This window comes from Schistocerca piceifrons, chromosome 9 (assembly GCF_021461385.2).
Source record: "Schistocerca piceifrons isolate TAMUIC-IGC-003096 chromosome 9, iqSchPice1.1, whole genome shotgun sequence".
Lineage (NCBI taxonomy): Eukaryota > Metazoa > Arthropoda > Insecta > Orthoptera > Acrididae > Schistocerca > Schistocerca piceifrons.
In genome coordinates this window covers 99,421,977-99,436,998 of record NC_060146.1, presented here as the reverse complement: position 1 = coordinate 99,436,998, position 15,022 = coordinate 99,421,977, and the positions used below count along the sequence as shown (strand labels likewise).

Here is a 15,022-nt window from a genome sequence, read left to right as displayed (position 1 = left end):
TGGACAGCCCTCGTATTTATCAACCTCTTCAAGCTGGTTCAACGACCAGCTCATAGACCTGCTTTTCATGAACAGAATACTGAACACGTAGAAGTACATCTACATCCACATCATAATCCATAAGACACATAATGGAGTGTGGCGGAGGGTACTTTCGGTACCGCTGTCTGATCCCTCTAACCCTGTTCCACTCGCGAATAGTGCATGGGAAGAATAATTGTCGGTAAACATCTGTATTGGCTCTAGCTTCTCGAATTTTCTCCTCGTGGTCAATAGACGAGATGTACGTTAGGGGAAGTAATATGTTGTCCGACTCCTCCTGAAAAGTGTTGTCCCGAAATTTCAATAGTAAATCTCTCCGTGATGCACAACGCCTCTCTTGTAACGTCTGCCAGTGGAGATTGTTTAGCATCTCCGTAACGTTCTCTCGCCAGCTAAACGATCCCATGACGAAACGCACCCCTCTTCTTTGGATCTTCTCTATCTCCTGTACCAGTTCTCACTGATAGGGATCCCACATAGATGAACAATACTCAAGAATTTGGAGAACAAGCGTCTTATAAGCCACTTCTTTCTTGGGTGAGTTACATTTCCTTAAGATTCTTCCGATGAATCTTTAGTCTCTGCTTTTCAAACTATCTGTTTTAAGTGGTCATTCCACTTAAGGTCGCTCTGGATAGTTACGCCTAGACATTTTAGGGCAGACGCTATCTCCAGCTGTTTGTCATCTATAGTCTAGCTGAACAGTAGTGGATTTTTTTTCCTATGTACGCGCAGTACGATACATTCATTTACGTTCACGATCAACTGCTAGAGTCTGCACCATTTATCAATTCCCTGCAGATCTTATGGCGTTACTACTTTGCTATAGACAATAGCCTTAAAGAGCGTCCCACACTGTCTACTAGATCTTTTATATATATTGTAAACAGCAACGGTGCTATCACACTTCCCTATGGTACTCCGGATATTACCTTTACATCTGTTGATTTAGTTCGTTTAAGAGCGACGTGTTGAGTTCTATCTGCAAGAAAGTCTTGAATCCAGTCGCTGCTCCGACAGTCCGGAAGCTCGTATTGTTTTCATTAAACGGCAATGTGGGACGGCGTCAAATGCCTCACTGAGATCAAGGAAGATGGTATCAACCTGAGCGCCGTTGTCCACTGCGCTGTTATCTCATGGAGCGCGCTGAGTTTCGCAGAGTCACTGTTTGCGGAATCTATTTTTATAGAGGAGATGTTCATTTTTCCAAAAACGTCATAATTGTTGGGCATAAAACATGTTCCATAATTCTACAAGAGATTGTCGTCAACAATATAGGTCTATAACTGTGCGGTACTGTCTTACGGCCTTATTTAAAAACGGGAATGAACTGCGCTTTTTTCCAGTTAGCCAACTTTCGTTGCTGAAGAGATCTGCGAAAAATTATTGCTAGAATGGGGGCAAGTTCTTTCGCATAATCTTTATAGAATCTTATAGGTATCTCATCTCGTCCTGACGTCTTTCCACTACTAAGCGATTGTAGCTGCTTTTCATTTCCGTGATCGGTTATCTCAATATCTGCCATTTCGACGTTCGCACGACGATTGAAAGCAGGGACAGTGCTACGATTTTCCGCAGTGAAACAACTTCGGAAAATCGAATTCAGTATTTCGGCCTTCTCTCTGGTATCTTTCGTTTTGGTGCCGGTGTGGTCGCTGAGAGAATGAATAGATGATTTTGACCCATTACTGATTTTACATACGACCAAAATCTGTTACGGTTTTTATTCAGGTCGGTTGACAACGTCTTACTTTCAAAATCACTGAACGCTTGTCTCATTGCTCTCCCTACGCTCACTTTCGCTTCATTCAGCTTTTGTTCATCAACTAGGTTTTTACATTTCAATCTGAGAAGCATTGTAGCCTCCTAATAGACCATCTTCCAAGAATTCTAGAAAATGTTCCTCTACAGACTAGCAGGAAACTATGATATCGATGTGAAGACGACTGCCTATCACTAACATGACGATGAGTGTCGCGTAGCGGACCGGTGATGCGGTAAGGGGAGGCTGTAAACGGAACGGGACCGAATGCGGAACCAGTTTAGCGAAGATGCGGGTCACGAATAGGCCGCAAAATGAGAAATCCACTGGCTTGAGGGACTGCGACAAAGGGTTGGTTTTTGTGGCCCAGTGCCTGGGAGCGAGAGTCTCAGAGACGTCGATACTGGTCGGCTGCTCGCGTGCTACTCTCGGAGGCGTCTGTGGAAAGCATCTGAAACACGCTAGAATCGCGAGTAGTTCGTCGCAGAACGTGGAGGTCGCAGCAGACTCGTGCGCACTGTAAGGCGTCTACCGTTGACCTGATGACAGATATAACTCTGGTGCAGAACACACAATCCAGAGCACAGTACTCAATGCATAATGTTCAATAAAAGGCTTTGCAGCAGGGTCCTCTACGAAATGATGAGAGCTGTTGACAGGGGATGTCAAATTGATTCCATATTTTTAGATTTCCGGAAGCCTCTTATCACCGTACCTCACAAGCAAGTTCTAATGAAATTGAGCGCCCACGGCGTATCGTCTCCGCTCTGTTACTGGATTCGTGATTTCCTGTCTGAAACGTCATTGTCCTTAGTAAATGAGGGAAAGTCATCGAGTCGTTCCCCAAGGAAGTGTTATAGGCCCTCTGCTGTAGTGCACAAACGAATTAGAGGGGGGGGGGGGGAGAGGAGGAGGAGGGGGAGGAAGAGATTAGTGTTTAACGTCACGTCGACAACGAGGTCATTAGTGACGGAGCACAAGCTCGGATTAGGGAAGAATGGGGAAGGAAACTGGCCGTGCCGTTTGAAAGGAGCCGACCCGACATTTGCCTGAAGCGGTTTAGGGAAATGACGGAAGACCTAAATCTGGATGCCGGATGCGGGTATGAACGACTTAGTAGATAACTGAGCAGCATTCTTAGTTTGTTTGCAGATGATGCTGTTATTTACCGTCTTATAAAGTCATCAGATGATCAGAACAAATTGCCAAACAACTCAGAAAACATATCTGTATGGTGCGAAAAGTTGCAGTTGACTCTAAATAATGGAAAGTGTGAAATCATCCAGATGAATACCCAAAGGAGTTCGCTAAATTTCGGTTCCACGAAAAATCGCACAAATCTGATTGCTCAATTCACCTAAACACTTAAGGATTACAGTCCCGAATAACGTAAGTTGGAGCGAACACATAGACAATATTGTACGTAAACGAATCTAAATACTACGATTTATTGGCAGGACACTGAGAAAATATAACAGGTCTATTAAGAGGATTGCATACTTTATGCTTGTACGTCCTCTTCTGTAGTATGCTGTTTGGCTTGGGATCCTCATCAGATACGATCGATGGAGGACATCGAAAAAGTTCAAAGAAGGGCAGCTTGTTTTATGCTATCGCGGCCAGCCGTTGTGACCGAGCGATTCTAGGCGCTTCAGTCCGGAACCGCGCTGCTGCTATGGTCGCAGGTTCGAATCCTGCCTCGGGAATGGATGTGTGTGATGTCCTTAGGTTAGTTAGGTTTAAGTAGCTCTATGGGACTGATGACCTCAGATGTTAAGTCCCATAGTGCTCAGAGCCATTTGAATACGCAATGCATTCAGGCCCAAGCGAGTTCAATCTATGGAGCAGAATGAAGATACGAAGACACCCGCCACCTTGGCCTTCTTGCCGTAATTTGGTGCCATGTCGTCAAGAATCGGAAGAGTCCTCCAAAGATATAACATCGAGTGTGTTTTTAGACCATCTGTAAAACTGAGGAACCTCTTAGGTTCGGTTAAGGATGATCTCGGTCTGAGGAAATGTGGTGTGCACAAGATTCCTTGTCAGTGTGGGGCGGCATACATAGGTCAGACATGTCGCACAGTACAAGAACGTTGCTATGAACATCACCGTCATACACGCCTACGCCAACCGGAGAAGTCGGCAATTGCAGAACACTGTCTGAACACAGGACATCACATGATTTTCATGATTTATGAAAAGACGGAAGTTTTATTCCCAGCATTCTCTTCCTGGGATTGCGTCATTAAGGAGGCAATACATATCCGTTCAGCTGATAACCTTATCAACAGGGATGCGGGATTTCAGTTGAGTACAGCCTGGAACCCTGCATTGGCTGCTGTTAAATCACGACGAGAAAGCAAAGAGCTTTCGATAATAGACCCGTCATAACTTTGCCAGCATGTTAGTAAACACAGCGTCAGCGCATGCGCAGAACGGCCGCTCTGCGTCTCCCGGAAGAGGGCGTTTGAGTCTGGCGCCATCTATCTGCAAATTTTTGCGTATGCGTGGTTTCCGCGCCTGCGCAATCTTCACGCGCGTGCTCTATATACAGCGGCGTCGACATGCGGATCTTGTCAGTCGTACCTAGCCACCAGCGAGGTTCAACCACCTGATGATGTCGGACAGTTGCCCCGAAGAAATATTGTGGGATTTGCACAACGTCATCCGGAGGCACACCCGTGAAGAATATTAACACCATTTGAACCATTTTGCGTGGTGAGAGGTAAAGCCCGAAATGTGGTATTCTCGGCACACCCTCGACACTATGGATCTCTGAATGTTGTACTCCCTAACGATTTACGAAATGGAATGTCCCACGCATCCTCTCCAACTACCATTCCGCGTTCAAAATCTGTTAATTCCCGTCGTGCCTCCATAATCACGTCGGAAACGTTTTGGCGTGAATCAGCTGAGTACAACTGACAGCGCCGCCAATGCTCTGGCCTCTCATACTTTGTGTACGCGATGTTACCGCCACCTTTATATGTGCATGTCACTATCACATGACTTCTGTCACCTCTGCCAGGAAGTTTCAAAAAGGAAGCTATTGAGGAAATCGTCTCAGGTTATATGGCGAGGTGTGGCATCGAGTAGCCGCATCCTTTCAAGGAGTTGTTTCTTGTACTAAGTCAGCTTTCGCACCCATAGAATGACCCGCCATCATTTTATAGAATTTCGTTTTCCGCATCAGAGTGAAAATAAAAGCTTGCAGCACAGCTTAAAGCCCACAGCACAGCCTGAATAAGAGATGGGAAAGACTTGCACTGAAAATGAATCATTCAAAACAATTATTGATCTGACTGGGTATGTTCCTATGAACGCAATTATTTCTGTTTTATTACTAGAATCTTTAAAGTGCTATTTCTTGCATATTTCATTGAGCTGGTATACTATTAACTTTTGGAGGTCTTCATTCTTTTGAATGATAATATCATCTGCAAACAAAAGTACGTTCAAGCATTCCTCATTCGTTACCTTAGTTCCTTTTACTTTACATTTACCTTTACGAAGAATGAAGTCAAAGCAAAAATTTGAAAAGAGGTAGGTGATAGCAAACACCCATGTGTAACACCTTGGTTAATAATTAGTTATTCTAGTCATTTCCTACCTGCGTTTATTTACACTGGCGTATTTTTGTAAAAAAAAAGTCCACTACGTGTATTAGGTGATAAGGATGTTCACAGTGGGACATATTCTTCAGTAGAATGTCACGGCTCATACGGTCAAAAGCCTCCTAAAGGTCAATAAAGGCCATATGGGTTTCTGTTTTAAGTACTCTGTGTTTTTTACAATTTTTTAAATTACAAACACATTGTCTGTGCGTGAACGAACTAATCTAAATCCGTTTTTTCTTTAGAAATAATAGCTTCCGTGATACTCTTCATGCGGTTATTGATTATCTTTGAACATAGTTTGTAGCCAGTGTTAAAGATACACAAGCCACTGTAGTTTTTATAGTCATTACGTTTCTATTTCTTGAAAAGTGAGAACTTTTGCTCTATACCAAGCGTCTAGGATCTTGCAGTTCGTCCAACATCCACTTGTTAATTTTAAAAGTCTTTCATGTAGTGGTAAGCCTCCATATTTCATTAGTTCTGCATTTGTTCTATCTATTCCAGTAGCTTTCCTGTTCTTCATGTCTTCCAGATCAACTTGTAGCTGGATCTACTTTCCATTATACATACTATCTCATATTCGTCCTTCTATGTAAACTATAAGGATGTATAGTGATCTATTCTTTGCTCACTGTGTATAATATTCAGTGAGGCAGTGTATTTTTCTTTCTTTCTCAAGGCTTTCATGACTTTACATGGATATTCTGTAAATCATGTTTAAGGCAGAGGGTACATCGAACCACCTTCACAATTTTCTATTATTCCAATCTCGTATATCTGATTCCCCTTATTTTATCGTGGTGATCGTTTCTCCCTATGTAGATCGGCGTCAACAAAATATTTCCGCATTCGGAAGGGAAAGTTGGTGATTGGAATTTCGTGAGGAGATTCCGTCGCAACGAAAAACGCCTTGCTTTTAATGACGTCCAGCCCAAATCCTGTATCATTTCTGTGACACTCTCTCCCATATTTCGCGATGATACAAAACGTGCTGCCTTTCTTTGAACTTTTTCGATGTAGTCCGTCAGTCCTATCTAGTAAGGATCCCACACCGCGCAACAGTATTCTAAAAGAGGACGGACAAGCGTAGTGTAGGCAGTCTCCTTAGTGGATCTGTTACATTTTCTAAGTGTCCTGCCAATAAAACGCAGTCTTTGGTTGGCCTTCCCCACAACATATTCTGTGTGTTCCTTCCTCCTTTGTATGCACACTGTTGTCTTCCGTGTACGTCGTGCTCTAAGCCACTTATGAACATGTCTCACAATTCTTGTGTGCTCTATTTGTTCCGCGGCGTTGCTTTTTATTTTGTATGTTTCCCAGCTATCTGATGTGTTTGTCTGTACAGACTTCAAATATGCAACTTGCTGTTCTTTAATGCCTTTTTTAAAATTTCTGTATGGCAAAATTTGAGTCGTTCTTCCCCATCTGTTTTCTTCTTTTTATCAAGTGCTTCAGGAGGCTGCGTTGATGATGCAGGTCTTAGTATTATTGCATTCTGTATCGATGTCTATACTTACTGGTAGTGAAGCAAGTTCTTTGCATGTTCAAAATCAAGGTGTGTCCATCGTTGATGCTTTGGTCAGCCACTGTTGTACCAGTCGGTTTAGCCGATGTTGACGCTCGTCACCTGTTCTGAATAGCGCTGCGAAGTGCATCGCTGCATCTGGCCGATGCACTGCTTATCACACCCGCAACTGATGCCACAGACACCAGATGCCTGTAGTCCTAGTTGGTCCTTCACTGAACCATCCGTATTCTTGATTTTAACCACTGACCGAAAAAGTATTTTCATGTTGTGCTTCTCCATTATCCTGGTAACCTTGAGATGCGGGGGGCGCTGGCTACGGAAGGAAGGCCAGTCGCTTCGCTTCTTCTTCTGCGTTCTTTTCATTCTTGTTCGGCTGGAGAGCTGTAATTCGGCAGGCCGACTTTGATTGTGGTATATGGCTCACGCTGACTGTGTCACGGTGTTGAACACAAATTTGTGTTGCGCTGAATGGAGGCATCTATTGGTGTTTAGGTGCAGCTCCGTGTGAATCTTCTTGCTGCAGACAGAATGTCCCAGCGTGCCACCAGGAATATTTATCAGAATCACGGTAGGTATTCGTTTCTGTACACCTCATTGCTGAACCTCAAATTGTCGTGTATGCTGTTAAAGTGGCACAGGAATTCTTGTCGGTTTTCTTAAGTGTGCGGCCAAACCAATTACGTGGCGTCCACATAGACACTGCACAAAAAAGTTTCAATGTTGGAAACCCTGTAATTGTCTCCTACAGCAACGTATAAGTTTGAGATTAACCTGAGAGGTGGTTGAACCCTTCTTCTGGATGATGCAAAAGGGTTGACTTCTGCCACGCTTCAGGCAGCAGGTTATCGACACATGCGGAAAATAGTCCACAGCTCAGAAGTTCGTGTGAGCTGTGAGGTGTGAGGTGGGTCAGTGATGTCACAATGGAAACAAATTTCACCCTAGTCCTGCCCAAAGCCACCGTGAACGTTTCGTACTATGCAATGGTCGTCACACACCCTCTTGTTCACATTTCACCCCTTCTTTTGACACTTCTACAACAGAGGTCAGTACACGCAATGCACAGCTTTGAAATCACACGGTTTTCTTACAGGTGGCCGATGACAGATTTCGGCTGATCGCCATCTTCGCATCTGTTGTAAATATAAATATTGGGTAAGCGACCAGGTTCAATTAATTGAGATTAAATCTATACAAGTCTTAGTAATACATGAAATATAAAATGTAAAATATTTATACCCATGTATGACAGTCATACATACAGTCAAAATATTCTGATATACATCATCGTCAAATTAAATATGTGCGTGCTAAACTCAGATTGATTCAGTATTTATACAAAAACCTAATGCCAGCAGAGAGCACTTTATCCAGAGTACCTAGTAAACCAGTGTCGTCAACATAAAGATTAAAATGCGGTATGCATTGTCTTTAGTTAAAAAAATTTGCCCCCTTGGCTAAACGAGCGTCTGTCATTAAAAACAGTATAAAAAGTATAAAATAAAAATAAAAATAAGAAAATCACAAAATCTTCTATCCTAAGATTAGCTAACAGAGAACGAAACCATAACACACTTAATAAATTAGTGACCATTAATTAAAAATAGAAAATTGATAATCGATATTATATTAGAGTGCAGTATCGATTGCGAATATGTCGTGGCTTCTCTGCATGACTTCCTTGTTTTCCTGCGGTTGAGCTCACGGAGGACGGCCTAGTCTCTTTGTCGCCGGCGGCCGGCACAGGCCAATCCGCTGGGGTGGTCCATGCTACTCAAACTAGTAGGTCTCCGAATATATCAAAGTAAGCATTCAGATTAAACTCTTTCTGTTCATTCAGCAATAATTCCGGTTGCTGTTTCCTGTGCACATAAACCTCCATTTCTTCGAGCAGTTTCATTAATTGTCCCTTTGGCGCCCTATGCAACACTTTTATATTACTATCTATACGTCCTATATGTCTTTCTCTGTCAAGATGTGTACCGAAAGCGCTCTTGTTTTGATTAAATGTATGTTCTCTAAAACTAGTTGGAAATTTCTTCCTGTCTGACCGATGTAAAATTTATGAAAGTCCTGGTAGCACGCACATGTTTAACTTGACTATGATTTATATCAGAATATTTTAACGGTACGTATGACTGCCATACATGGCTATAAATATTTGATAGTTTATATTTCATGCATCACTAAGACTTGTATAAATTTAATCTTAATTAATTGAACCTGGTCGCTTACACAGTATTTATATTTACGACAGATCTGTAGATGACGAAAAGCCGAAACCGGTCATAAAGTGTAAAGAAATCTGTGATCAAGACGGACTAGTGAAAATAAAAGCCGGCCGCGGTGGCCGAGCGGTTCTAGGCGCTTCAGTCTGGAACCGCGTGACTGCTACGGTCGCAGGTTCGAATCCTGCCTCGGGCATGGATGAGTGTGATGTCCTTAGGTTAGTTAGGTTTAAGTAGTTCTAAGTTCTAGGGGACTGATGACCTCCGATGTTAAGTCCCATAGTGCTCAGAGCCATTTGAATCATTTTTTTAAAATAAAAGTGCTAAAAATAAAATGGTAGCGGTCTCATATACAACCTTTATGTCTTCAATTGGTGGCATAAAGGCCGTCAATGAAAGCACCCCTTTCCTTGAGGCGTTGACTCTCGCATTTTTCGCGATGGAAAACAACAGTTCTCATGCGGTGGAAGACAACAGTTCTTAGTGCAATGAGCAACAGGAGACGTTCTTGACAACGTTCGTCATTGCTTACACTCCCGAGACGATCCAGCCCCAATCCACCTCTAAGGCCATCGTGGGGCTGCACCCCGACTGAACGTGGTCCGAACCCTTTGGAGTGTAGTATGAGCGCGATTGATGCTCTTGTTGTGGCTGTGCCCTCTTGTAAAGTTTTGTGGTTCCTGACTGGATGAGGAGAGGATGGTATGATACGTGAGTGTCCTCTCATTACGACGCAAAATGCATACGTGGTTAAAATACACTTTATTACAGGAACCCACTGAGTACTTAACTTCAGTGATGTCCGATATCATGTTTGTGGTTAAAAGCAATCAAATAACATGTACTAATTCTTCAGTCTTCTCCGTGTCCATATCACAAATATGTACAATGACTAACGTTCCTTAACAGCTAGCTACGGCGCGAGACGATTATCACTGTAAGGCTAGAGCACAGTGCGACGTTCTGACGTGCAGTGCGAACTGAGTTCCGACGCGACGTACTGAGGTACTGAGCTCGAGAGAGTGAGAAGACAGCCTGTGTGCACGCTGCCCAAGGGGCATTGTCGGAGCGTTGCCTCATGGCGTGTCTTGGTCTTCTCTTGTCACAGCCGCGTGTGGTTCAATGCCTTCTACATAATGTTTCCTAGTGCCGATCGGTGTGCTCGTGAAGGCACCGCTCTGGTAGTTGGGACGAATAGGGATCGTTCAAAACCGTTAGGCAAAATGTGGACGAGATCTGAAGCAGCAAAAGTTGTTTATGCTCTTTCAGCCCTCCTGTTTCGCTCCCTCCAGTGCCATGATCGCGGAAGAGTGCAACACTGAGCTACATGTGAACGAAACAGCAAAGGGCCCCTCTAAATCATCCCCCTCCCCTTCCTGTCAGGCAAAATGTCCGTCTAAAGCCCTTCCCCCGCTCTCCAAGCCCCACTCATCCCCCAGTCGACAACATCCAAGCTTTGTTCAGCATTACATAAATAAACCTGATAGAGGCTTGGACATCTTGAACAGTTTTGAGCTGTCATTACCGCTTCCACCCAGCGTAATTGTGGTGTGCGTACTGTAAGACCTTCGGTACACACACCATCAGATTATTTGACTTGTCGCTCCAACGAAGTAGGCGAGTGTCAGCAATATGTCTCGTGGTCTTATCGTGGCGTGTTTATCTTCTGCATTTAGGTCAGACGATAGAAATGCCACTTGCGCGCTTAGAGTAGCAGATTGACGGTGACCAACTTTAAACAGAACTTGATTAATTTTCACACACATTTATTAAAATAACAAGCATAAAAATTACTTAACTTGGTTCTGGAGGCTATTTACAATTGACAATCTGAAGTCCTTTGGTATGGGTACGTTAATCTTATTCTCACATATATCTCTGATACTTGTCAAAAGTGTCTATACATTCATCTTCATGGCTATGTACAGGAATATGGTAATCTTACTAGGCGCAGACTGAAACTTGACTATAGACTGGTACAGACAAATGTAGAACTCGTACAGACTGGTGCAGACAAATGCAGACTGACTAATCGGAGGTCTGTACACTCGTTATAATACCTCGCGCGTTCATGTGCCACTGCGCGAGTGTGATCCGCGAGGAGAAAAGGTTCTACGTTAGCAGCAATCTCATTGGCTGCGTTACATATTAATACGCAGATCGGCGGAAGCAGAATTTGGTCCGTCTCTATGGCAGCCCATCTCGTAGTGCAGAGACGGACGAGCGCTGCGCCTGCGCTGTTGTGCTTAGTGGGGCGCGCTCTAGTGGGACAGTTGTGTTCGCGCTGACTACGCGGAACTATGTACACAACAGTAATAAATGTGGTCGGTTTGCACTCCAAATGCGTCATACAACGTACGTTGGGATTGCATCTCCACGATCTTCCTTGGAGTAGGTTCACTCGCCCACGGGAAAAGGGGTGAGGGGGGGCCTTGAGCAGTGCTTTACGTTGTTAATAACGTCATCCTGTTGCTCATCGCACTGTGATCTGTCGTTTTCGATCGCGAAATCTATGGGAATCAACGCCCAGCTGAAGGGATTTTCGTGTCGATCCTGCTCAGTTGCGTGTTGGACATGTTTTCCCTGACCACCCAAAAGAAACCCGACTGATTTCAACACTGGGTGTCGGCATTCCGACATTCACTGCAAAGTAGAAGGGCTGAAATGTGGGTAAGGGAGGACGCGACGACCTTCCCATCCTGTGAGACGTCCGAGATCGCTTTAGCCAGACTTGTGGAGAAATTGGTGCCAATATGATTTCCTTAACGCACCTAAGACCTCAAATGAACGTGTGAGCTGTGGCCTTCTTCCACATGCGTCGACACCTTACTGTTTGAAGTGCCGCCTACCTCGCGGGTGACGTCGGAGGACGTCACGATTTTCCGTCATTTCAGAGGACGGTTGTAGGCACCTCTGAGGCAAATTGCAAACTTAAGCGTTACAATGCTAGACAATTACAGGGTTTACAGACAGTGACACGTTTTTTTGTGCAGTGTGTATCAAACGCCTTTCGTTTCGAGCACGTTGTTTCGAAAGTTGTTTCCTCGTATTGCTCTGTTCATGCTAGCGATGCCTAGCTCTAGAGGGGACCATAACGATTCAGTCAGTCTGTTCTTAGAACCAAACAAGTGGTGGTGAGCGCGTGTCGATGCGGTTTCACCCTGTCGCTGTCGAGTGAAAGACGTGACGTCGAAGCTGAATAAGACATCATCCTACTCCAGACGTATCTCTTGAAGCACCTACAAGAACTACTTATTTCTGCTATGTGTATGTCTTTTTCTGCTTGTGAGGAACTTTGCCTTTGGTGTGCGCAGGAAAGTGACCGACCCGGAGGTGTCATGGCCGCCTTTCACAGAGCAGGACCAGTCCTACCTGCACATCACCAGCGACGGGCTGTCCATAGCCAAGCGGCCATTTGAGGATCGGGTGGCCTTCTGGGAGAAACTCTACGACCGGTACGGCAGCTAGCAGCAGTGCAGCAAACAACAGCATCAGGGGAAGTCGCAGAAACCTTCTGACGAGAGAGAAATTTCCCATACTTCATCGTGACGAGATAAACTTGTGGTTCATGTACATCTAAATCCTGGAAGTTCAACCAGTATTTAATCAATTACGGTTGTGTAAAATACCACCAGTGTACACTTACCACTTCATTAAATAAAACAGTACTATTTACTTTCTCATTTTTAATTACTCACAGGCGGCCAATGACGCCATTCCAATAGCCAGCTGTCTCAGCTTTCCTGACGGTAAGCAACCTCAATGTCGGAAGAGTTTGATATTTATGCTTCTATCTTGTCCATTATGGACCTTGAACCTGCGACTGTGTACGCTAAATATAATCATATTTCTTGTATTTACTGCATCTACGCTCTAGATGCCTACGAATTTAAGATCATAAAATCAAACTTATTTTCATGAGAAGATGTTGTCGTAACTATACATAATAAACCATGGAAGAAAAAATAAGGGGAGGTGGCGCTACAGACTTACGCCGTACGCTGTTTTGAAGCCCCAAAACGATAGCACACTACTATTTAAATGGAGATAGATTACGATTGCTTTTAGTTCGTAAGTTCTGTCATGTAGGAGAAGCCCGGCTAAAACGACGTACCATTCTGCTTTTAGGTCGTTACTGGTTCGTAAACCATGATATTAAATAAAATTTGTATCAGAACCGTGTCTCATTCACTTGCAGGTTTTACAATCTTGGTGCCATGTTTTTAAATCAATATGAATCATAGATCTGTGACATTTTTGTGAAAAGTACATAACGTGTCATTTTAGACCGATGTCAGGGTAAAATGATATAGGACTAAAATAAAGTAAGAAATTAAGAAAAAATTAGACATCTGATTCATTTAACAGATTTGTGCTTAACAAATAAAAGACTGTTCATGAAACAATTCTTCAGCAGTATCAATGAAGGTTTCTCCGCTCATTCGTACAAAAAGTGAAGACTGAAAGTAAAATTACGAAGGTGAATCCACGAAACAACAAAATTAGTTCCGTTTCTGAACAAATAGACGTCACCAATGTTATCTAGTTGCAGACATCACAAATAAAGTTTATTATTCTGTGTCTTATCCAGCACATTCAGTGTGTGCCCAAAAATACACTGCTGATACCGTAACCAGTGATCCCCGGGTTTTCGACACTCTTGTATTTCCAAGCAGTGCGAACTGTGACAATCTTCGGAAGCATCGATGTTGTCGCGAAAAAGGTCTCTTTTGTACAATATTTCTTGTCAAAACTTAACTTTTCTCTTTGCTTTTTTGGATTTTTGAAATGCAAAATGTCAAACCAAACATGTGTGACTGAAATAGTTTCAGGTGTTGAACCAGTTAACACTCCAAGCAGTGTTAAAAGTTGGTTGGAATCTAGGCAGTCCTTTCTGAGCACTATTGAACATTTTATTCGTATTCCTAGTTCGACTTATAAGCGTAGCCTGCGGAACTCCGAATGCTTTAGACTTCCGCAGCTATCGCATCTCGCCTCTACACCGCATCCCGACTGCACAGACAATTTCCTTACTGTATTCCCTGCCATCCGAAATGGGAAATTTACGAACTTACATTTGGCCTATGTAAATTCGTTGCACTTGTGTGCCATTGCATTTTTGTTAATTCATGTTTAATGTTTCGTTTAATTCACTTTATTAAATAATGACCCACCTTGCTACGTCATTTTACCCGGGTTGCTAAATTTAAACAGATACGTAAAGTAAGCAGCTTAATTAACATCAGAGGTCACACAGAACAGAACTAGAGTCCACTTCGGGGTAAAACTGCATAGTGTGACATTTTACCCTGATACATGGTATATCACATATCACTTCAGCCTGAAACGCCTTTTTTGATTCATTCGAGAAACGTTCAACTACTGCGTCCTCTAGCAGAAACTCCTACTTCCCAAAACACAGCTTCACAAGGTAACGTAATTATCTACAATACTAATAATACTATACTAGTACTATACTATAGTATAGAAAACGTATTCATTCATCCTTTGGCTACGTTTGGAGCTGCAGCATGACCTTCAGACGGTGGGTATTTTCAGGAGCTTTATGTTGTGCAGATGGTCCAAAAAGCCGCAGGACTCGTGATCTCGGTGAAAGTAGGGGAGGGGGGGTGTCCTTGAGCAGTGCTTTACGTTGTTAATAACGTCATCCTGTTGCTCGTCGCACTGTGAACTGTCGTTTTCGACTGCGAAATCTACGGGAATCAACGCCCAAGTGAAGGGATTTTCGTGTCGATCCTGCTCAATTGCTATATATAATACTATACTAATAATCAATGAATATATGTGAACAAAAGTAATGAAGTTGGAGGCTTACCTATAAGTT

At 43.3% G+C, this 15,022-nt stretch overlaps 1 protein-coding gene across 1 annotated transcript in view; it reads left to right on the top strand.

Annotated features, from left to right (window-relative positions):
• LOC124717134 (esterase FE4-like) overlaps positions 1 to 12,852 on the top strand; it is a 91,434-nt gene extending 78,582 nt beyond the window's left edge. Inside the window, exon 10 of the mRNA XM_047243873.1 lies at positions 12,492 to 12,852. Within this exon, the coding sequence (XP_047099829.1) occupies positions 12,492 to 12,645 (154 nt within the window). The 3' untranslated portion in view covers positions 12,646 to 12,852. The remainder of the gene's footprint in view (positions 1 to 12,491) is intronic.
• The last annotated feature ends 2,170 nt before the right edge of the window (positions 12,853 to 15,022 follow it).